A 25,288-nucleotide genomic window follows, 5' to 3' on the forward strand; every position below is an offset into this window, starting at 1 on the left:
GAACAACATGGATGGGGTGAAAGATGATCATCACAAGACACAAAGCCTCAGAAGGGAGAATCAGTTCATTTGTTTCAGATTTATTGTCCAATGTGTTGAATAAAGCTACTAATTTAATACTGTACATTTCAATATTGCTAAGAGTAAATCTCAAATGTTCTCAGTCCTTCCCAAAAAATGACCAAAGAAGATAGTATGTCATCTATCAGTTGTACCAGGGCTTAATTTAGCACATTAAGTTAATCAGGAGAAATACTACTGATAATAAACAGAAGGAATAGTGAGACTAGTTACATTACAAGTAAACTGAGATAAAAGGAGGGTTCAGGGATTCTGTGACTCCAAAGGTACTATTTCTAAAAACTTGCATTTCTCCTAAACTGCTGATGAATCGGGATTTGACAGGATAGAGCCCCTGCGCACAGTCTGTCCAGTAGGAGGGAGCTGAGGCACACAAGATAGCAGCTGGACGAAAACATGGACAAACCATGCCTACCTTGAATAATAATTTCACATTTATACCAAAGACAACCTCTTCTAACCATGCATCCCTATGCTACCTAGGACCTAAAAATTCAACACACGAAATATGAAAGCTGTCTTAACAATTAGGTACATCAGAAATATGAAAGCTGTCTTAACAATTAGGTACATCAGAAATATCCCAATCTCACCTCTTTCTCGTGCATTCGAGAGAGAAAAGGATCTTCATGAAGACTGCTGGATTTTCTCAGGCTGAATTTGGGGGTCATCTGGTAAATGAATAAGAGCTATTTAATACATTTTTAGGCCTAGTTTATCCTTAGTCCAAAAATGAACTTTTTTTTTAACGATTCATTTACTTACTTGAAAAGCAGAGTTACAGAAAAAAGGAGGGAGGGAAGAAAGGAGGGAGAAAGAGAAAGAGAAAGAGAGGTCTTCTACCTGCTGGTTCACTACCCAAAATGACTGCCAATTGCTAGGATTGAGCCAGGTCTAACCCAGGAGCCAGGAACTTCTTATAGTCTCCCACATGGGTAGCAGGGGCCAAGTACTTGAGCCATCTTCCCCTGCTTTCCCAGGAGCACCAGCAGGGAGCTGGGCTGGAAGTGGAGCATCCAGGACAGAAACCAGTGCGCATACGGGAGCCAGATTGGAAGTGGAACAGCCAGGACATGAACCAGAACCCATATTTGATGCTGGCATTACAGCAGCTCAACCTGCTGTGCCACAATGCTGCCCCTTCCCAAAAATGAACTTCTAAAATGCCTGAAACCCACAAAAACAATCCTAATATTGCAGGGGGTGGGGGTAGGGGCAGAGTGACTTATTCACTTCAAAGATGGCATTTTTAAAAATTATTATGCTTCATAACATGGAATTGAAGTATTTTCTGTAAATAATGATTATTTTATTGAACGATACCTGCTACTAGAAAAAGTCCAATGGAATTCTCACCTACCAGAGAAACAGGGATAGGCTTCTGTCTCAGGTACCGAGGATTTTCTATCTGAAAATTTTAAGATAAAATAAGAACTTATGAATTTTGGAGTTTCAATTATTATTTGATAAAACATAGAATTAAACTGTTATATGAAAATACTTTCTATAAGTCTTAATATTTAGTTTAATTTTTAAATGTGTAACATTTTAATAGCCCTTTAATAAATGAAATATAAAATATAAAACATAAACTCCTTTGCATGGATAAATGCACCTTCCTGATCCTCTCACCCAGTCTTTCACTACTCTTCCCCTGACCTTACATACTCCCAGGATCTCAAATGGGTCACGCTGTCAGAACATGGAAGGTCACTGCTTCTCGGCCTTTTGGCTAAGATCAAGTGTAGGACGTGGTAAGTCTTCTCGGGCATCTCTGCTTCTGTACATTCCTTTGCTCACACAGACATGTGCCTACTATCAGTGTACTCACACACTCCCATATTTGGTGTATGAAAAGGTTAAACATCCCTCCATAACAGCAACAAGAATACAAAATTACTTTGAGGCCCCCTCTCCATCTGTCTTCCTAGGTTCATCTATTCCCCAAAGGACACCACACAACTTGTTTTACATTGAAAGCACTACACTGTCATCCATCTCTGAGTCTTCACAAACTGTGAAATCATTCTCCCAACCTCTTACTCGAAACACACAACCCAGGAATCATCTCCCCCAGAAAACTTAGCTCCTGCTACTCCAGTAGTATTCTGGATGCCTGGCTCCTTTTTCGATCCAGCATCCATCTGTTCCAAGGATGTGGATTCTGAAAACAGAGACCATGACTGCCTTGTTCACCATTCTATCCCCGTATCTACTACAGTGTCAACAAAACAAAACAATCACTACGAAGGAATTAAGGAACAGAAAAAGAAAAAAAAGGAACAAACTCCATCTTACCAGCTCCTAAACATCCTGTATCCACTCACCAGAGCCCTTATGTTATACTTTATTAGTACGTCTCCACACCAGTCCTTGAACTGCCTGGGTACAAGGATGATGTCTTCAATTTTGTATTCCTGGTAACTAACACAATATCTAACACATAGCAACCTTCCAATATTTATTGAACTAACATACATGATAAATTTGCCACATTCATTGGTGGCCCCACTATTTCATCCACAAATAGAAAGATAATTTAAAATCATTACTAGGGAAGTCTAACTTCTTCAGACCATAAACTCACAATTTACTACACGCCTCACCCGCAGCATACAAGAACATTATGACTTCAACCAAGGACTGTGGTTCCTCCCTGGAGGATACCCTCAGGACCAACTGATAAACCCTTTTAAATAATCACAGTAACTACGACCCAAGGACTGATATTTCAAACCTCTCAAATAACTGAATATTAAAACTAACAAAAACATAATAAAATTTTAAAATAAAAACATGGGAAGTTTATAACATTAGCAGATCAAAATAGAAAACAATTTGATTCACTCAAAAGATGAAAGGGTTATTCAGAAAATTCTACAACCATTTATGATTTTTTTCAAAACACCTTGCCCATAGAGCAAGAGTTTAGACTAATAATTAAGATGCCCAGGCTCCATGGGACCAGTGCTGTGGTGTAGTAAGCTAAGCATCTACCTGCAGTGCCAGCATTGCATATATGGGCAAAAGTTTGTGTCCTGGCTGCTCCTCCTCCAATCCAGCTCTCTGCTAATGGCCTTGGAAGATGGCCCAAATGCTTGGGCCCCCCTGTACCCACGTGGGAGACTGAAAAAAGCTCCTGGCTCCTGGCTTAGGATCAGCGCAGCTCTGGTCATTGTGACCATTTGGGGAGTAAACCAATTGATGGAAGACCTCTCTTATCTGTCTCTCCTTTTCTCTCTCTGTGTAAATCTGCCTCTCAAGTAAATCCTTAAAAAGATGCCTATGTCCCATGTCAGAGTACCTGGATTTGATTTCCAGTTCCAGCTCTTGACTCCAACTTCCCACCAATAAACACCTTGAGAGGCAGCAGTGATCGCTCAAGTACTTGGGCTCCTGCCGTACACATGAAAGACTGTATCTCTGGCTCCTGGCTTCACCCCCAACCACTGTAAGCATTTGGAAAGTGAATCAGTGCACAGGAGTATGCTTCTCTATCTTTCTCTCTCTCCTCTTTCTCTGTGTCTCTCAAATAAATTTAGCATTTTTTAAATAAACAAATAAATACCTTGTCAAAGATAATCTATAGCAAGCTGCTGCCTGCAACCCCAGCATCCATACCAGCGCCAGTTTGAGTACCAACGGCTCACTTCTGATCCAGCTCCCTACTAATGCACCTGAGAAAGCAGCAGAAGTTGACCCAAGTGCCTGGGCCCCTGCTACCAACAAGGGAGATCCAGAAGAAGCTCCTGGCTCCTGGCTCCTGGCTTTTACCTGGCCCAGCCCCGGCCATTGTGGCCTTTTGGGGAGTAAACCACCAGATGGAAGATCTCTCTCTCTCTCTGTAACTCTTTTAAATAAATAAATCTTTTTAGAAAACAGTCTACAAGAACTATAGCAAGTATAATCACTTTTGAAAAATGAAAATGATTCCGTTTATGATTAGGAACATACACAGATTCTTACAATGAATACACTCCTATTCAACATTGTATTAGAATCCTTAACTGCATTAAGAAAAAAAGAAATAAATAAATAAAAAGAAAAAGAGGAGGAAGGAGGTGGCCTAGGACACACAAATAAATTATTATTTGAACTAATAAGAGTTTATCAAACTTTCCAGGTGCAAAATCAATATATAAAATCGACTGTTGGTAGGTGTTCAGCACAATAATTAAGATGCCCACAGCCCATCCTGGAGTGCTGTTTCAAGTTCTGCCTCCTCCATTTCCAAACCAGCTTCCTGCTCACGTGCACCCCGGCAGGCAGCAGATGATGCTTCACGCACGTGGGTCCTACCACTCACATGAGATGCACGGATGGATTTGTGGGCTCCTGGCTTTGTCCTGGCCAAGCCCCAGCTGTTGTCATTTGAGGAGTGAACCACCTGATGGAAGAGCTCTGTTTTCTTCCTCTCCCTCTCTGCCTTTCTTTAAAAAAATTTTATTTATTTATTTGAGAGGTAGAGTTACAGGCAGTGAGAGGGAGAGACAGAGAGAAAGGTCTTCTTTCCGTTGGTTCATTCCCCAAATGGCCACAATGGCTGGAGCTGCGCCCATCTGAAGCCAGGAGTCAAGTGCTTCTTCCCAGTCTCCCATGTGGGTGCAGGGGCCAAACACTTGGGCTATCTTCCACTTTTGCCCAGGCCATAGCAGAGAGCTGGATTGGAATAGCAGCAGCTGGGACACCAACTGGTGGCCATATAGCATGCCAGCATCGCAGGCAGAGGATTAACCTACTGCACTGACCCCTCTTTCTGCCTTACAAATACAATGAAAATAAATATGAAAAGGTGAATGATCTTTTTAAAACATCAACTATTTTTGTAAGAACAAACTCATTTAGCAGAAGAGACTTTACAAAGATATCATTTATAATAATAGAACAAAATATAATTGCTAAAGAATATGTCTAAGAAAATACGCAAAAGCCTTCTATGGAACAATTAAGCTTTACTGAAAGATACTAAAGATTGAAATAAATCGTAAAACCACATTTTCTGATGGTCTCAATATTGTAAAAAAAAAAAAAAGTCAATTCGCCTTCACTTGATTGGCTAAATATGATTCAAACCAAAATCCCACAAGATTTTGGAAAAACTTAAGTTCATTATAAAATGTATATTAATAAGTAAAGGGGCAAGAAAAGCCAAGACACAACTGCAGAAAAAAAATTAAGATCAGACAATTTACAAAGACATAATTAAACTACAAACAGGAAAATAAACTAATGGAACCAGCTAGAAAACACCAAAAACAAAACAAACAAAAAAAAATTCCAGTATATAGCTGTTCCTGAATTTATAATGGAATGACATCCTGATAAATCCAATATAAACTGAACATACATGAAGTTAAAAACTGCAAAAATGCCACCAAACATCATAGCTCAGAGACATAGGACACTGTGAGGAACCAGCTGTTTAGCTGCATGACTGCTAACTGCCTGCAGCTCACTGCTTCCATCTGACAACACAAAAGAAGGTCTTAGTATATATCACCAGCTCAAGACAAACCAACGTTCAAAGTATTGTATCTAGTGAACACTTACCGCTTTCCTAGCATCTTAAAGCAAAAATAACAAATAGAACCATTCTACATCGGGGACAAATGGCCTGGGGAAAGCAGAAGATGGTCCAAATGCTTGGGACCCTGCCACCCATGTAGGAGACCAAGAAGCAGCTTCTGGCTCTGGGGCCTAGCCCCAGCTACTGGGGCCATCTAGAGAGTGAACCAGTGGATGGAAGGTCTCTGTCTCCCCTCTCTCTCTATAACTCTGACTTTCAAATAAATAAATAAATTTTTTTAAATGAAAATAGAAGTCATAAATTGAGACATGCTTACAGAAATAATTAATCCCCCAAATGTATGAAGAAAGCCTTTAGAAATATCAATAAAAAAAGACAAACAATACACTAGAAAACAAATGGAGAAAACGCTTGAGCACATTTCATTAATGGTGAATTATGACTGACTAATAAACACAAAAATACACTCAATCTTCTTAGAAATATAATAAAAATAAGGTAATTCCATGAGACATTTTATAATTAAGATTGATAACATTAAAATTTGACAATAAAAACATTCAAGATGTAAACCACCTCTCTGATAGGCTAATGAATTAGTGAATTTACTTTGGGAAACATTCATTAAATAAAGATATTCTATTTAAATACTCTACCAGAGAAACAGGCACATTCTTTAGCAAATAATGCAGTACTATATAGACGGCTCTTTGAAAAACAGAAGAAACAAATGTCCAGCAGACAGCAGAATAAACTCAATAAATATTTATTGTGTTAATGTAAATATATATACATATATGTGTGTGTGCATATATCTATATCTATATCTATATATAGATATAAAATTTCCTGTTTGGGAAGACAGAAAACCAGCATAGAAAGTAAGTTCTTCAAAGACACACATAAATCTGTGCATACATAAAACCCTAATTCATGAAGCAGAATCAAACAGGAATTTGGAAAGATGATGAAGCTCTGATTACGTTTAGAATTGAAAAGCAAAAGCCAAGAAAATCATCTGTAGCATTTTTACACAGCTCTATATTTATAAGCAGGGTATAAAACATTACTTTAGTTAATTACAATGTAGCATTTCATTTATGCAGAAGTAACTACTATTTTGTCCAGTACATCTCTAAAAGCCATTAAATAAAGAAGCTAAAGACCTACATATTGGCCAGCGCTGCGACTCACTAGGCTAATCCTCCACCTTGTGGCGCCGGCACACCGGGTTCTAGTCCCGGTTGGGGCGCTGGATTCTATCCCGGTTGCCCCTCTTCCAGGCCAGCTCTCTGCTGTGGCCAGGGAGTGCAGTGGAGGATGGCCCAAGTGCTTGGGTCCTGCACCCCATGGGAGACCAGGAGAAGCACCTGGCTCTTGCCATTGGATCAGCGCGGTGCGCTGGCCGCAGTGTGCTGGCCGTGGCGGCCATTGGAGGGTGAACCAACGGCAAAAGGAAGATCTTTCTCTCTGTCTCTCTCTCTCTCACTGTCCACTCTGCCTGTCAAAAAAAATAAAAAAGACCTACATAAAAAACAAAAGTTTCCTTTTCAAGTTGACCCCAAAAAATAGAAAATATCTATTCTAATTTTTTTAAAGATTTATTTATTTATTTGAAAGACAGAGTTACAGACAGAGAAGGAGAGATAGATAGAGAGATCTTTTAACCATTAGTTCACTCCCCAAATGGCTGCGATGACTGGAGCTAGGCCAGGACAAAGCCAAGAGTTAGGAGCTTCTTCCAGGTCTTCCATGTGAGTGCTTTCCCTGGCACATTAGCAGGAAACTGAATGAGAATTGGAGCAGTCAGGACTGGAACCAGCACCCACATGGGATGTCAGTGTTGCAGGCTACAGCTTACCCGGCTGCACCTCAGCACCGGCCCCATATTCTAATTTTTAAAAGCAACACTGAACACTGTAAAAAAGTACCAATATTCTGCTGTTATTATTCATTTATAATACATTGACTTTGTCTCACAACCACTTTTAAAACATTTTGGGAATTATTCATAGTAAAGCATGTTCTTGAGTTTAGCCGGGGAAAATAAGCAATCTATTTTCTGATTTTGTAACAGCAGCCAGATGTGCTTTGAAGTTCAATGTTCCCACTTTGTAATGCACAAGCAACAGACTTGAAGCAATCTGTACACAGTCCTAACATTTATTTGTTTCATGCTCTTTCAGAAAACTTCTGGTTCTCTCATAATACCTCAAGAAAGAATACCACAACAAAGAATTTCCAGACTGCAATATAAAAAGGATTTATGTGAAATACTGAAGTCAAGAAAATGTTATATAGAATACAAAACCAAAAATAATTAAGTTCCAATAGCATGATTACATCACATGTCTGCACATTTCTTAAGAAACAACTAGACTCACAACACTAAAAAGCAAATAAGACATGAACACAGGTATCTGAATATCCTCTAATAAGAACTGGCTCCTAACATTTAATTGTGTTTAGGTTGTTGGCAGGTTCATTTATTTCATTACAAAGGATTTTCTAACAGATTTTTTCCCCCAAATTATTGAGGATTAAATCAAACTGACATAAAGAAATACCCTCCTAGTAGGCTAATTTTGAGTGTTTATGCAAAATTTTGGCCCTATCCCCAGTGCTTTGATTCAGTAGGTAAAGGAATGGTCCCAAGCACTCCATTTATTTTTAATTTTTTTTTTAATTTATTTTCATCTTACTTGAAAGGCAGAGACACACACACACAGATAAACAGAGACAGAGAAAGCTCTTCCATCTACTGGCTCACTCCCCAAAAGCCCACAGGAGCCAGGGCTGGTCCAGGCCAAAGCTAAGAGCCTGTAACTAACCTGGGTCTCCCAAGTGGACAGTAAGGACCCAGGTACTTGAGCCATCATCTGCTGCCTCCAGGTATGTACATTAGCAGGAAACCTGACAGGAAGCAGAGCCAGGACTTGGAACAGGCACTCACATATGGGATGCAGGCCTCCCAGGCAGTGCCTTCACTGCCACTTCAAATGGCCATGCCTACACAGACTATTGTTGATAAATGAGATGATTTCTATCCTTTTTAAAAATTAAAAAGCACTTTACCTGATGCATTAACTGTCTTCAAGGAATGAATATTTTCAAAAAATACATTACCAGCAACACAACTAAAATAAACATTTTAAAATCAGAGTATCAGTAAGAAGAACTGCCAAAACACTTTCCACAGCATAAAATAAATTCAGTCTTCAATGCCAAGTTATTATGGCTCAAAATTATAGTGTGATTTTTTTTTTGAAAGGCAGGAAAAGAGATCTGCCACCCACTGGTTTCCCCCTAAATGCACACAACAGCCAGGGGTGTGCCAGGGCCAAAGCTGGAAGCCAATCTAGGTCTGCCTCATGCGTGGCAAGAACCCAGTTCTTGAGCCATCACCTGCTACCTCCCAGAGTCTCACTGGAAGGAAGTTGGAATCAAGAGCCGGAGCCACGAATGGAACCCATGTCCTTCTATGGGAACAAAGGCATCTTAATCACTAATTTCCCACTCCCAAAACCACGTTTTTAAGTCAATGTTTAGAATATGTACTTCCACAGAAATACAAGAGAAGTTACATTCATTAGTTTACCAACAAAATTTAACAAATATTTAATGAGCATAAATAAAATACAGAAATAAAAACAATCCACTGGCCCAAGGAGAAGCAAATGAACCAAAGGAACAGGACAGAAGCACACGTGCTGCCACCTGACTTATATGGAAAATAACATTGCAGTGCAACAGGAAAAGGTGCCTTTTCAAAGTCCATGGCAGTGGCACCTGGGTACACTTTTATAAAGGATTAAAATAAATCCTAAGTCCCTGTCTTACAATGCATACCAAAACCACCTTTGGATGGCCTGAGGATCTAAGTCAGAAAAGTAAACAAAGCTTCTAGGAGAAAACTTGGGAGAGTATCTTCACAACCTTAGGACAGCCAAGATTTCTCAGATAAAACTGAACTAACTATAGAGAAAAAGTGATAAAAAATGGACTGCATTAAAGTTTAAAATTCCTGTTCATTAAAGACACCAATAGAGAATGAACAAAAGGCAACAAAGGGGAAGATAATATACACAATATCATATTTCAAAAGGGCTGTTATTCAGAAAGGTTAAACAGCTCTTAGGTATCAATACGAAAAATGCAAACAACTCAGCGGAAAAACTGACAAAGTTGTAAGTGGACATTTTACCCAGAGACACTAATCCAAAGTGGCAATAAACATAGTACAAGTCACCTAACTTTACTACTCACCAGGAAAACGCATATTAAAATCATACTCTCTGATGGCTAAAAAATTTTAATTACAATAATTACCTGACAAGTACCAGAGAGGAAGTACGGCAATGTGAACCAGCACATACTGCAGATGAGGCTGTCCACTGGCACGGCCACTTTAGAAAACTATTGGGCAGCACCCACTCTATCAGTTGTTGTACCCCAAACTTCACGGAGTCAAACGACAACCATTTTATTTAGCTCCTCATTCTGGGAGTCAGCAACTTGGCAGCTCATCTACTGGGACAGCTCAGCTAAACTGGACCCACTGTTGGGTTTGCTACAGCAGCGTGACAGGGGCTCCCGGGACTAAGAGGCCACACTGAGCAGTCAGCCAGAATCCCTTCACTCCCTACAGCAAGAACAGCAGGGCAAGAAAGATCAGACTCAGATTTAAGATAAGGGAAGGAGGAGTAATTTTTTTAAAAAAAGTTATTACTGCTTTCCCCTTGAAATCTGTAATGTTCCTTACATACCAATTCATTTATATACAGTAAAATGTGCCCATAATTGTTGGGCCTCCATATCTATTGTTATGATCTCTCTTCAACTAGATCACCCTGAGAGCAACATAAAGTTTTCCATTTTAGTGTTCTTTCCACAGATCTACCTTCTATTTCATCTGGGGATAATTTTAATTGTTTCTTTTTTGTTTTGACTTAGTTTATTTTAAGATTTATTTATTTGAGAGGTAGAGTTAGAGAGAGTGAGAGACAAAGAGAAAGTTCATTTATCCACTGGTTAGCCTTCAAAATGGTCAGAACAGCCGGAGCTGAGCAGATCCGAAGCCAGGAGTCTAGAGCTTCTCCAAGGTCTCCCACGCAGATGCAGAGGCCCAAGCACTTTGGACCATCTTCTGCTGCCTTCCCAGGCCACAGCAGAAAGCTGGATCAGAAGAGGAGCAGCCAGAAACCAAACCAGCACCCAAATGGGATGCTGGTGTCGCAGGCAGAGAGAGGCTTAGCCTACTATGCCACAGCATCAGCCTCCAGTTTTTTTTTTTTTTTTTTTTTTTCACTAAGTTAAATGAAGGATCATTGGTCTTCAGCATCACTTTGCTCATATCACAGAATTTTTAATCAAAGTTCACTACTATTCATTAAAGTTGGCATTCAGGTTTTTTTGGTTTTTTTTGTTTGTTTGTTTGTTTGTTTTTAAAGATTTATCTACTTGAGAAGCAGAATGACAGGGGGAGAAAGAGAAAGAGAAACAGAGAGAGACCTTCCAGTCACTGTTTAGTCTCCAAATGCCCACAGCAACCAGGGCTGGGCCTGGCCAAAGTCAGGAACCAGAAACTCCTTCTGGGTCACCCATGTGGGTGGCAGAACTCAAGTACTTGAGTCATCAACTGCAGCTTCACAGGCTTATTAGCAGAGACCTGGATCAGAGGCAGAGTCGCTGGGACTCACCTGGCACTCCAATATGGGATGAGGGCATCGCAAGCGGTAGCTCAACCTACTATACAATGCCCACCCCTGCATTCAGTTTTAATTTCTGCTTTTACACAAACCATTCATTCAGAAGTATTTTTCTATTTTCTTTTTAATTGTCAGGTGAAAACATTTAAAGGGAAGAATCCTTTTGATATTGATATTAATTTCTGTTTTTATTAAAATGAAGTCATTTAATGAGAATTTCTTCATATCCTAATTAGATAATTTTTATAAATATTCCACAACTATGTGAAGACAATAAGGTTGCCCTTTCTTTCACTTTGCCTCTATTCTTTAGCTATACTTTTTTATTTTTAGTTTTAGAAACTGGCATACCATTTTTAAAATAAAACCTCAACCACAGCAATTATTCACATCTCCAAAAAAATCTGTAGTCTTCCCAAAAGAATAACTCAAGGGGCCAGCACTGTAGCACAGATGGTTAAGCCTCTGCCCATGGCACCAGCATCCCATATGGGCACCAGTTGGAGTCCTGGCTGCTCTACTTTCAATCCAGCTCCCTGCTAATGGCCTGAGAGAGCAGCGGAGGATGTTCCAAGTCCTTGGGTCCCTGCACCCACATGGAAGACTCAGAAGAAGCTCCTGGCTCCTGGCTTTGGATTGGTCCAGCTCCAGCCACTGTGGCCATTTTGGGGGTGAACCAGCAGATAGAACTCTCCTTTGTCTCTCCTTCTGTCTATAACTTTGCCTCTCAGAAATATAAATCCCCCCCCCAAAAAAAAAAAAGAATAACTCAAGGTGAATAATAATTTAGAAAAATACTTTATACAGAAATGGAACTGCTAGTTGCTCTGATAGGCTTCAGCTCTTTCACCCAACTTAAGCTACTGTTAAATATACTTGCAGGTCAGAAGAATAAATGATTTATTTCCTTTTCCTTAAAATCATAAATAAAACACAAGAGAATAACACACTGCCTCGTGGCTGACTCCGAATGTGAAACATCAGAATATAGTCACTTTTTAAATTAAAATTCACTCTACAGCTCTGTGAGCTTTAACAAATGCATATGGTGTCATCAGACAAACGGTTCCATAAAACGTAAAAAAGTTCCCTGTTGCTACTTACACCCTTGGAGTCAAATGCTACCTCAACCTTTAACACATACAAACTCTATATTCTTCATCCTTATAGCTTTTCTATTCCTACAATATCATAGAAATGCAATCAAAACCACATATATAGCCTTTTCTGTCCAGCTTGTTTCATCTGAAATTCATTCACTTGCTTATGTAATGTGAAAGTAGAGTTCTTTTATCATTGTAAAGTATCCCATTGTATAGATTACAGAGGATACTTCAAAAAACTTTGTTAGGGAACCATTCATGGAGAAAGTAACTGTAGCGCTGTTTGAAACAAAGTAACTGCGCAGTAGCACAGCTTGAAAGAAAAGTAGAAAGGTAACCACCCTAGCTGGTAAGATTTGAAAAGGGACGGCCTAACTAGACCCCCTAACCACAAACTGTTGTTGCCATGACTACAGGACCCTGGGAGGTCAGAATGTGGGCGGGGCTAGCCTCTAGAAACTGTATATAAGGGGACCCTCAGATGCTGTAAACCAGAGGTTGCTCCTAGTGCCCGCGGGGAGAAGCTCCTGGTCCGTAGTACCTAGTGCCCACAGGAGTAGGCTTGAGCGATCTCTCCTAGTGGCCTAGAGTACCAATAAAGTGTGTTTAGCTTGACCTTCCTCAGTCTCCTCGACTCTTTGACTCTTCCTTCGCAGCAACCTGGCCAGTTCCCGGAGGGGGAGATCCTGACACTTTTAATTCCATGAAAATGGAAGTAAAAGCTTATTTTGAGGGACTGGTGCTGTTGCATAGAGGGTTAAGCCACAGCATGCACTGCCAGCATCCCACATGGGCACCGGTTCAAGCCCTGGCTGCTCCACTTCTGATTCCGCTCCCTGCTAATACACCTGGGAAAGCAGCAGAGGATGGCGCAAGTCCTTGGTGCCCTGAATTCATGTGGGAGACCCAGAAGAAGCTCCTGGCTCCTGGTTTTGGCCATTTGAGGAGTGAACCAACAGACGGAAGAGATTGCTGTCTCTCCTTCTGTCTCTGTGTTAACTTAGCTTTGTGTAACTCTGACTTTCAAATAAATAAGTACAATTTTTAAAAACTTGATTTTGGGGGACTGGCTTTGTGGTGCAGCAGGTTAAAGCCCTGGCCTGAGGCACCGGCATCCCATATGGGCACTGGTTCTAGTCCCAGCTGTTCCACTTCCGATTCAGCTCTCTACTGTGGCCTGGGATAGTGGTGGAAGATGGCCCAAGTCCTTGGCCCCCTGCGCCCACGTTGGGGACCCAGAGGAAGCTCCTGGCTCCCAGCTTTGGATCAGCGCCGCTCTGGCTGTTGTGGCCATCTCTGGAGTGAACCAGTGGATGGAGGACCTCTCTGTCTCTGTCTCTCCTCTCTGTGTAATTCTGATTTTCAAATAAGTAATCTTAAAAAAAAAGGAAAAAAGTTTATTTTGGTGCAAAAAATTTTTTGGAATCCATGCATACTTTTTCCATAATATGCATTCTTCATAAATTTTTGAAAATTCCCCATACATACAATTTATTTACCCATTCTATAGTTGAGGCATTTGAGACTACAGAGAGTTTTGATCAATTAAAAAGAGATGTATGATTATAAATACATACAGGTTCTTTCATGAACACAGACTTTCATGTTAACTTAGTTTAGTGACATCTCTGGGTTATACAGTAAATATACATTTTTATTTTTTTTAATGCCACAAGTTTTCAAAACTAGCATTCTGCATACCCATCAGCAAGAGAAAAGAGTTCCAGTTGCTCCCCATCATCATAAGCATTTGGAATTGTTGAGTTTTCTTGTCTGTTTCTTTTAACCATTCAAATGCATGTGTGGTAGTATCTCATTACAGCTTTTTATTACCTTCCTTTGCTTAAATGTTCAGTTTTTACTGATTTGAAAGCCAGAGACAAAGAGAAATAGAGAGATCTTACATCTGTTGATTCACTCCCCAAATGCCCACAATAGCTGGATCTAGGCCAGAGCAGTCAAGAGCTGGAACACAGTCCAGGGTCTCCCACGTGGTAGCAGGCATCAAGTACTTGAGCCTCATATGCTGTCTCCCAGGGTATGTATTAGCAGGATGTTGAAATTAGGATTAAAGCCAGGGCTGAAACCAAGGCACTCTGACACAGGATGCAGGCATCCGTGGCATCTTAACTGCTACACCAAACGCTCACCCCTTATTGAGATGGAGAATTCTTTATACATTATGGATAAAAGTCTGTCAGATAAGGAATCTGTGAATACTTCTCCTCCTCTCTATATTTTGAATCAACATAAAAACAGGCCTTACAACTTAACCTGAGAAGTGTTGCCTCTTTTCCTGTCTTCTAGAAGAGATTGTGTGGAATTGGTATTGTTTCTCAAGTGATTATGGGAATATATTTGTCAGTGAAAACATTTGTACCTGAAGTTTTCTTTATCAGAAAGTTTTTAATTCTAAATTCAAGTTATGGGATTGTTCAGGTTCCCTAATTCTTCTTGATTGAGTTTTGTTAGTGTGTGTTACTCAGGAACTTTTTCCCTTTCATCTATATTGTCAATTTATGCTTTAGACTTGTTTGCAGTGACCATATTGTACTCTGAACATCTGCAGGATCTGTATGGCTATCTCCTCTTTCATTCTTGTTATTAGCAAAGTCATTTTTTTTAATTCTTGGTCAATCTTGCTAAATACCCATCATTTAAAGATCCAGTTTCTAGTTTCATTGATTTTCCCTATTGCTTTTTGTATTCAATTTCACTGAGTTTTAACCTTTTATATTTATTTTGCTTGCTTTGGGTTTAATTTGCCCTTCTTCTGCAAGTTTCTTAAGATGGGAATGTAGATTAACGACCAAAGACTTTTTTTCTCTCTTGCTTTCAAGATTTTCTCTTTATTTTTCTCTTAACATTTTAATACAATACATCTATATGCAAATATCTTTGTGCTTATCTTACCTTGGAGTTTATTGAGCTTCCTGGATGTGTAAATTGATGTTTTTCATCAAATTAGAATATAGATAGCCATCATTTTTCAAATATATATTTTCTAATTTTTCTCTCTCCTCTTGTTCTGGTAATCCATTAAACATATTTTAGCATGTTTGATAGTGTCCTGTATTTCTCTGAGGAAATGTACACTTTTCTTTGTTCTTCAGCTTGCATAATCTCTATCAATCTATCTTTCAGTTCACTGATTTCTTTCTTCTGTCAGTTCAAATCCATTATTGAGCCCCTATTCTGAATTTTTCACTTCAGTTATTACACTGTTTAATTCCAGAACGTCCACTTGGTTCCTTTTTATAACTCCTATCTCTTTACTGATATTCTCCATGAGACAAGGTCATCATAGCTTCCATTACTTCTTTACCATGGTTTCCTTTATTTCTTTGAACATATTTATAATGGCTGCTTTGAAGTCTTTGTTAAATCTGGCTCTGTGTCCTCTCACAAGCAGTTTCTGTTGCCTGATTTTTCCTGTGTACGGGCCACGTTTTCCTGTTTCTTTGCACATCTTGTAACTTTAAAGATGAAAAAAAAAAAAAAAAAAAACCTGGAATTTTAGATAATACATTATAGCGACTGTGGTTACTGACTTCCCTCCGGGAATAATTTTCATTCTTGTTTACTGCTGTGTTTAGCTTAGGCAGGCTATTTCAGGGACGTGCATCTCCCCCATAGTGTGAAGGCTTTGGTGTCACTCCTCAGTGGATGCGACCTCAGGTATGCATATTGTCATCCTGGGATGCCAGTGATTTTACAAAGACTCTCTCGTTAACTGCTTCTTCCTCTTCTCTTTTTGTTAAACCACATGTCTAATTTGGCTTACTATTCAATCTCCACTGTTTCCCACAGCATCCTTAGGTTTGAGTTCCCATACTCTGTTTTCAATACAGTTTCTCTGGGGAGAGCTTCTGGACTGCCTCTCCCCAGGGTCAGAAACTCTGAACCGCGACCTGGAGCCATGCACAGGCAGTCTCTGTCCTGTGGTCTAGCTGGGGAGAGCATAATCAGGCTGTGGTACTCTCAACCTGCTGCATCTGGGGTACAGCTCTGCCCTGAGTGGGGGCAGAGGGGAGAAAAGGAAGCCCCTACCACTGCTAAGCTGTATTCACCAGAAATTTATAGTCTCTTCTACTTAGACATCAAAGAGATAAGAAATGCTGGCAGCATGCCCCTCCAAATGAGATTTTTTTTTTTTCTCTTGATTAGAAGCTGAGGGAAAAGACAGCCATTTTCTTGGCCATATCCATTGAGAATGAAATTTCCACGAGGCTGAGCTAGAGGGACAGGGAATAAATGAACACAAGTCACACTGCAAGTGTCACAGACACTCAGTTTTAACGAAGTTGTCACTGATGTTCTTGAATAAATAGGTCTCTATTTGCTTTATACCCTTATACAATTTCCAGAAACTCTAAAGAGTGTCTTTTTGGGTGGGCATCTGGTCTAGCAGTTAAGCACCTGGATTCTACACCCAGCTCTGGCTGCTCAGTCCACCTCTCTACCCACGCAGACTCTGGGAGGCAGTAGTGATGCTCAAGTAGCTGCGTCCCTGCCATGCAGCTGGGAGACCTGGGTGAGTTTCTGCTCCTGGCTTCAGCCTGGTCCATCCCCAGCTCTTGTGAATAATGAGCATTTGGAAAATGAACCAGAGAACGAGATCTCAATCACGGTATATATGTCCCTCCCCTCTCCTCTGCTCTCCTCTCCTCTCCTCTCCTCTCCAGCTCTTGTGAATAATGAGCATTTGGAAAATGAACCAGAGAATGAGATCTCAATCACGGTATATATGTCCCTCCCCTCTCCTCTCCTCTCCTCTCCTCTCCTCTCCAGCTCTTGTGAATAATGAGCATTTGGAAAATGAACCAGAGAAAGAGATCTCAATCACGGTATATATGTCCCTCCCCTCTCCTCTCCTCCCCTCCCCTCTCCAGCTCTTGTTTGGAAAATGAACCAGAGAATGAGATCTCAATCACGGTATATATGTCCCTCCCCTCCCCTCTCCTCTCCTCTCCTCTCCAGCTCTTGTGAATAATGAGCATTTGGAAAATGAACCAGAGAATGAGATCTCAATCATGGTATATATGTCCCTCCCCTCCCCTCCCCTCCCCTCCCCTGCCCTCCTCTCCCCTCCTCTGCTCTCCTCTCCTCTCCTCCCCTCCCCTCCCCTCCCCTGTTCTCCTATCTCTCTCTCTCTCTCTCTCTCCCCCTCCCCCATCAACATCAAAAATTTTTAAAGTATTTTTTAACTTCATTTAAGTTTACAAGTTTCATGTATTTTATATATACAGGTTTAGGAACACAGTGACACTTTCCACCCTACCCTCCCTCCACCTACACTCCAACCTTTTTTCTTCCTCCCTCTCACATTCCCACTCTTAATTTGTATAAAGACCTACTTTCAGTTTACTTAATGATCATAAAGTTAACCCTACACTAAGTAAAAGAGTTCAACAAATAGTATGAAGGGGAAAAAAAACACTGTTCCTCAACAGAAGAGACAAGGGTTATACACAATCATCAAATCTCAAAATGTCCATTTCAGTCCCATACATTACATTGTAGGTACTCTATTAGTTACCTCAGATCAGGGAAAACATACGGTATCTGTCTTTTTGGGACTGGTTTATCTCACTAAGTATAATGGTTTCCAGTTGTGTCCATTTTGTTGCAAAATAAAGGATTTCATTTCTTTTCTTTTTTTTTTTTTTTTTTTTTTTGACAGGCAGAGTGGATAGTGAGAGAGAGAGAGACAGAGAGAAAGGTCTTCCTTTTTGCTGTTGGTTCACCCTCCAATGGCCGCTGCAGCCGGTGCATTGTGCCGATCCGAAGCCAGGAGCCAGGTACTTCTCCTGGCCTCCCATGCGGGTGCAGGGCCCAACCACTTGGGCAATCCTCCACTGCCTTCCCAGGCCATAGCAGAGAGCTGGCCTGGAAGAGGGGCAACTGGGATAGAATCCGGCTCCCCAACCGGGACTAGAACCCGGTGTGCCGGTGCCGCGAGGTGGAGGATTAGCCTGCTAAGCCACGGCGCCGGCCAGGATTTCATTTCTTTTTTTACAGCTGAGTAGTATTCCATAGTGCATATATACCATAATTTCTTTATCCAGTCAACAGTTGATAGACATCTGGATCGATTCCATATCTTAGCTATTGTGAATCATGCTGCAATGAACATGGGGGTACAGATAACTCTTTCATACACTGATTTCTTTTGGTTTGGGTAAATTCCCAGAAGTGGGATGGCTGGATCATATGGTAGGTCTATATTCAGATTTCTAAGTTTTTACCAATTATGCTTATTTTGTTAGGGAGCAGTTCTTTGGGGTTCTTCATACTGCCATTCTAGAAATAGAACTACCCTCTCTTATTTTCTAATGTATTTCATGCTACAAATTTCCTTCTAAAACCAACTTTAGCTGAATCCCATAACTTTTGACATGTAGTACTGTCATTCAATTCTGTCAAAAATATAATCCAATTTCCCTAAGGTTTCTTTGGAGACAGTATTGTGGCACAGCAGGTTAAGTACTGCTTGGGAAGCCAGCAACCCATATTAAAGTGCCAGCTGCTCCACTTCCAATCCAGCTCCTTGATAATGTGCCTGGGAAAGCAACGAAGAGTGGTTCAAGTACATGGGCTCCTGTCATCCAATTGGGAGCCCCAGATGAAGTTCCAGGCTCCTGGCTTCAGCCTGGCCCAGCCCTAGTCATTGCAGGTATTTGGGGAGTGAACCAGCAGATGGATGATCTCTCTGTCTCTGTTTCTCTAACTGTCTTTCAAATAAATAAGCAAAATCTTAAAAAAAAAAAAAATAGCTAACATCTACAGCACTACAATCCAGGTTGTGGCTTACAAAGTCATACAGGAAACATACAAATATATGAAGAAAGCATCACAAAAGGTTAAAAAGATTAAGAAAAAAGAATAAGGAAATTTTTATTAGTTGTTAAACACATCTCTACTTGAATGAGGAATTCTTAGAAAAAAATAACACCTCCTAGGAAAACAACATATTTTGGGGCAAACTTATTTTTTTTTTAAAGAAAAAAGCAAAATGTTCAGCTGTTTCTCAGCAAGATCTCTGCATGGAAAGACAACAGCAGGTTCAAGTCCTAGAACATCCAATGCGCTAGAATGACAGTGTGACAGCAATGCTAGAATTGCAAAAAAGTATCCTTAATTTACAGGACAAAAATTAACTCCAGAAAAAAAAAGTTACGTATTCTCAGATAAAATTAAAAACAAAGCAGAAAGAAAAAATCTAAGCCTTCTAATAAACTGACATTATTCTACTGTGATCAAGAGATACAGTTCAGATTGATTAATGCATAGATGTTATAAATATATAAAAATACAAGACTTTGATATATTTACACTATTAGAGCACTCTTTGAACAATAAAAATGTGAAACAAAACCTAAAGTAAGCCTACTTTCAAGGTACTATCTCAAAATATTTTAATGTTTTATTTTAATTTTATTATACCAATACGAGATTTAATCCTATGAACATTTAAGCAATTGTGAAAAGTATTCCATGAGCTAGAAACATACATCAGAAGTTTCAAATGGCTAAAGGCAAAGGCAAGTTTAAAAGGATAGCTCCAGAATTTTACTTTTCACTTTGATGTTGCCTCTAGCAGGAGAATTTGTCTTTCTAAGGGATTTCCTGTGCTCTTCTCCCACACTGGTAACAGGACTTCCTCCAATGGCAACTTCCCCCACACCTTCAAACATGAAAGCGTTTTTCTTTTGATTTATTATCTGCCTTTCATTCTTCTTCTCTCTACTCTTATTTGCATACTCCCAAAATTAACCATAGATCCACATTACTTTCATTTCCTATGCATTGCCCAACCTCCTAATTGTGCCCATTCCACACACCAGATGTCCTCACTCTCATCTCTCCACCCAGCTCTCTTACTCTCTATTCTCCAGACTAGGGCTGTTCTAGTCTCTGGATGCAGCTACCACCTCTAGCAATACGGACTCCAGAACAGACCTCCAGTCTTTGAATTTCATGAAGCTCTAGGTCTTGACCTCTCCAATTAACCTAACCATCTCATTACAGCCCACCAATCTAAAATAAAACTATAAACCATTAAAATGGGATTCCTCAGCTGACAATCTATGAAGTGAAAAAGCCAACATTTCCATTTCTCAGAAGCAAACCCTTAGGTGTCCTTCAGTTTAGCAGTCCAATCAGTCACTAAGCATCTTTTACTCCTGTTTCAATGGTTTTTCCTTTCCATCTTTTTCATCTTTGCAATAACCACACTAACATGGAGCCTACTATAAACAGCTGAAAGGTAACTGGTCCCCTTTCTCCATTTATACTCACAACAATATAATGTCCACAAGGGCCAATCAACTCTGCTAAAGTACTTCTTTCATTAGAGATCAATATTAGCAGGAAAGTTTTTAGGGTTTTTTTTTTTTTAATTAATGATCCTCAATATCAGCTATTAGTGGTAAACGGATAACTGATATAACAAAGGTTGGAACTGGTACAAACCTTCTGGAAGGCACTGTACTCAAGATATAATGTAATCTAAGAAAACAACCAAAAAAAAAAAAAAAAGATTCTTCTAATGAATTTTACTGCAGTATTACTCATATATTTATATTTGCAACAAGCTGGGAGAAGCTTAGATGTCCAAAAATAAAATATCTAAATTATAAATTACCTGCATTGAAATATGCTTTATTCCTTTGATTATCTGTATTTTTCAATTTGTAAAATCTCATATGATAAAAATAATTTTAAGCTTTTTATTTTCTAAAATCATTTAAATAGCAAATATGCAAAGTGGCATGTGGAGGGAAAAAATTTCCAAAGTTCAACAGAACCTAGAATTTAAAAACTACACTTTGCAAGTTAGCATTCAATGTTCCAAAATGATCCACGCTAACAACATCATCCACTAATTCCATATATAAATCCCAAAGATCCAGACATGACATTTCACTGCTACTACTTTCTTCATGTACATTTCTTGAATTTCTACCTCCCCCACCTCTTCACCTAACCAAATATATCCATGTCCCTCAGAACTCTGTACATGAAAACTGCTGTCCACAATTACTATTCATCCATGAAATCTCCCTATCTTTAATCCAAATGAACTTGCTTCTCTTTAAGTTCTCCCCTCCCTCTCCTCCATCTCAGTATTCTAATATCCATATAACTCATTTTGGTGTTTTATCAAACAGTATCTCAAATTAGTATTTAGCTACTTTACGTGTATCTTTCCTATTTCATAAGCTAGAAATCTAGCTTTATCATAACAGCAAATATTTTGGAATGCTATTTCTCTTTCCTGTACTTAGGGCCAATACAGTACTAAATGTCTACTATCTGGTATCCGCTGAACAGAATTAAATCAGTTCGGAGACTATCCACACACAGTATGATTCTTTTACATCAATATATAAATAAAACAAATAAATTTTTACCCCAAGATTCCAACTATTAAGGCGAGCTTCAATGTCACTGTCATCCAAAGATACAGGAGTTTTTCTCAAATGAACTTCCTGAAATACAAAAAAAGAGAAGGGAAGAAAGAAAAAGGAAAGAAATAAAGGAAGAAAGAAGGAAGAAGAAAAAGTAGGGAGAGAGGGAAGGAGAGAGAAATGGAGAAGGGAGGGAGGAAGGGAGGGATGGAGGGAGAGAGAGGGGGAGGAAGAAAGGAAGGGAGGGAGGAAAACAGCACAAAAAGATATGTCATTAGGAGTAATAAGAGTTTTGTTCACTTGTCTACTAATACCATATTGCCCTCAGAGAAAAGGATTATGTTGCAACTGAGCTTCAGTTCTCCATTCTAAGGAACGACTGTTTATTATAGCTGCTTAGGGCTATGAGATGCCTTAACAATATATTCACACAGTAACTAGATTCCAGGGGGGAAAAACATCAAAAGAATATTTTAAAAATTAATCCAGACTCTTCAGACTCTTCTCTTTAAGTTCTTTTACAAAAAGTTTTAATTGTGGTATACCACAGTAGCTTTAAAGTGAGGGGGGCTCTTGAAAAGATGAATTATTTACTCGCATTCAAATTAGTTAACAGAGAAGTTTTAAGTTGATGTCCAAGAAGCTCTTTGTTCTTAAATTAATTCTTACTCACACACTGAACATAAAGAGAAACAAGCTCTGGATTCACACCATGAAAACACAACTATGATGAGGCTTTTTAAAAAATAAAAATTATTTGCTTTTCTTCCCTCTATGCAATTTATTATACTGTACATTTATATAGCAAGATAACTATAATAAGCTGAAAGTTACCTAAGAACTATGCCTTGGATAAGGATCTTAAAGCTCTAAAATCTTAGAAAGTTAAATATGTATAAAACAATAATGATTATTTTATAGTCAAAGCATTTTATTTTAAAATTAGTCAATATAGTATTCTCATGCTTTCAGAAAGCCTCATAACAAACTTATTTACCTATCATCATTTACAATAATTATGAAGTTACAAAAATGCACTAAAATGTTCATAGTTTACTCTCCAAATTCTACTCAACAAGATACTGAGTTTCTAATATTTATATATTATATTAAAATTTATTAGCACTTCTACTGGTGGTCCACTGCTTTTTGTACATTTTTTTATGAACAAAAATTGCTTAAGTAAGGAAATGAATCTGCTTTATTTTAATCACAATGATTGAATTATTCAACCATTATTAAAAATGTGCTGCCCATTTTACTAAATTTTTTCTTTAAGTTCCGAACTGCCATTGGAGGAAATGCAATGAGTTAGGTTTAGAGCAGTATGTGCTGAGTCATCTGTTACACATGATCTCTCTTGCAACATAACCAAGACAGTAAGAATTAGGCAAGAGAAACTAGAGAAAGTCAGCACAGTTTTTCTCTACAAAGCTCATTAACACCTGTTCAAAACCAAATCTATGCTAATGATGCATAATAATAATAATAATAGATGCTAATAATCTAAGCTAATAGATGCAGGAGAAGAGTTCATCTTTCAAGATATAAATAGTTCACCTTCATCAGAAGAGCAGTGCTCCCTGCTGCACTGCAAGTCAATCCCAATTTTCTCTTAATTTTATGATCATTTGGTATTTAATCACTTCCTTAGAAATAGTAAAAGAGAAAAGAAAAATAACAAAAAGATGAAGCTTTCTGAAGTTATTCTTTGATGCGCAGGGGAAATGATAGACTAATTAGCATGATCCCTCTGCATCACTGAGGAAGCTGGAGGAATCGCACAGACTACACCAAGCACACCACTGCCTGACATCAAGATGTCACCAAAACCTTCAGACTCCACGCCGGGTTTGAAGTGACCGCTGGAACTCTGATTACATGAAACTAAAACTTTGTGCAATTATTTTAAAACACAAACAAAACTAAAATTTGATCTTACACAAATCTTTGAGGTGACATTTTGATCATCTTCCCTGTAAACAGGACTCAGGGACTGGGTTTTCATTTGCAGCTTCCCAGTGTACTGCTCCCTACTGAGAGACCAAAATGGTAATAATCAAAATTTAGAGAATTCAGAGGACACAAAATTCAAATCTAGGACTACCAACTGTTTTCTTTTAGGAATGAGATGACTGTTTACATTAACAATGATGTTTCATTAGCAAAGAAAAATTTTATATGAATAAACACTCGTATTTCTGGTATTTTATCTCATTTAAATTTTAAGTAAAATGTCACACAAATGCCATACATTCACTTACAAATAAATGTTTTTAAGTAGAACTACAATAAAATGCACCAGTTTAAATGTTTTCTCCTCCATTCCCCTTTTCCAAAGTGCAAAAAATAGAAAATGAAGCATATATCCCAAGAGATCATTATTTTAAAAACATTACCATATTTTGTTAGACTCCTTTTCCATATCAAGATGAAGTCTTCAAGCATATAAAATAACAAACTTTCATGTAACTTAAAATTTCAATTACTTCAGAACCACATCAGAAACCTCATATATATCAAAGTCTTTGACTTCAAAATACAAGATGTTGGGGCCAGCGCTGTGGCGTAGCGGGTAAAGCCTCCACCTGCAGTGCTGGCATCCCATATGGGGCGCTGGTTCCAGTCCTGGCTGCTCCACTTCCAATCCAGCTCTCTGCTATGGCCTGGGAAAGCAGTGGAAGATGGCCCAACTCCTTGGGTCCCTGCACCCACATGGAGACCCAGAAGAGGCTCCTGGTTCCTGGCTTTGGATCAGCGCAGTTCCAGCCATTGTGGCCAATTGGGGAGTGAACCAGTGGATGGAAGACCTCTCTCTCTCCCTCTCTCACTCTCTCTCTTTGTTTCTCCTCTCTCTGTGTAACTCTGACTCTCAAATAAACAATTAAATCTTTTAAAAAAAAATACAGGATGTTAATTCAGATAAAACAAGGTAAGTACAGGACAGGCAGAAAACCAATTTAAAAGGATTCCAACAAAGAGTCTTCTTTAATATAAAATATATTCAAATACCACTGTCCAACATCCACTTTAGTCTAGAGTCTCTTTTATATATTTTTATTCAAATGAATTCAGTGAAATTTTGATGATTATGAATACCTATTTTCTAATTAGAGGATTCAAGACATATAAAATAGAAACCAATCATTCATTATACAGTATAATGAATTAAAGTCACAAACTGTGAGTTCTGTGAGTTATGTATTCCCAAAAAACAGACTACTGTTCAAAAAGGCAATGTTAATACTAATGTTCTTTTTGGTAGCAACACTGGGAGAATAACATTCCTTAGATTAGCTACTAAGTAATGTAGAATGTCTGAAAAATCTGTTTTAAAGAGAGCTATTGCTTTTTTATACTACTATTCAGTTATCCCAGATGTCTAAGTAGTTAAAAGCAAGTGAGAAAAAATGGGCAAAATAGTGTTTTGAGAATAATTTTATCAGTCACTATGCT

The 25,288-nt window shown here is 38.9% G+C and overlaps 1 protein-coding gene across 6 annotated transcripts in view; it reads right to left on the reverse strand.

Moving 5' to 3' along the window:
* The window catches only part of CEP112 (centrosomal protein 112), a 516,630-nt gene that overhangs the window by 433,854 nt on the left and 57,488 nt on the right, over positions 1-25,288 (reverse strand). For all 6 annotated transcript variants that reach the window (XM_062174820.1, XM_062174816.1, XM_062174818.1 and 3 more), the window contains 4 exons: positions 23,775-23,868; positions 21,836-21,913; positions 1,442-1,489; positions 675-752 (listed from right to left, as the gene is read on the reverse strand). In XM_062174820.1, coding sequence (XP_062030804.1) covers positions 675-752; positions 1,442-1,489; positions 21,836-21,913; positions 23,775-23,868 — 298 coding nt within the window. The remainder of the gene's footprint in view (positions 1-674; positions 753-1,441; positions 1,490-21,835; positions 21,914-23,774; positions 23,869-25,288) is intronic.

This window comes from Lepus europaeus, chromosome 18 (assembly GCF_033115175.1).
Source record: "Lepus europaeus isolate LE1 chromosome 18, mLepTim1.pri, whole genome shotgun sequence".
In the NCBI taxonomy this organism is placed as follows: domain Eukaryota; kingdom Metazoa; phylum Chordata; class Mammalia; order Lagomorpha; family Leporidae; genus Lepus; species Lepus europaeus.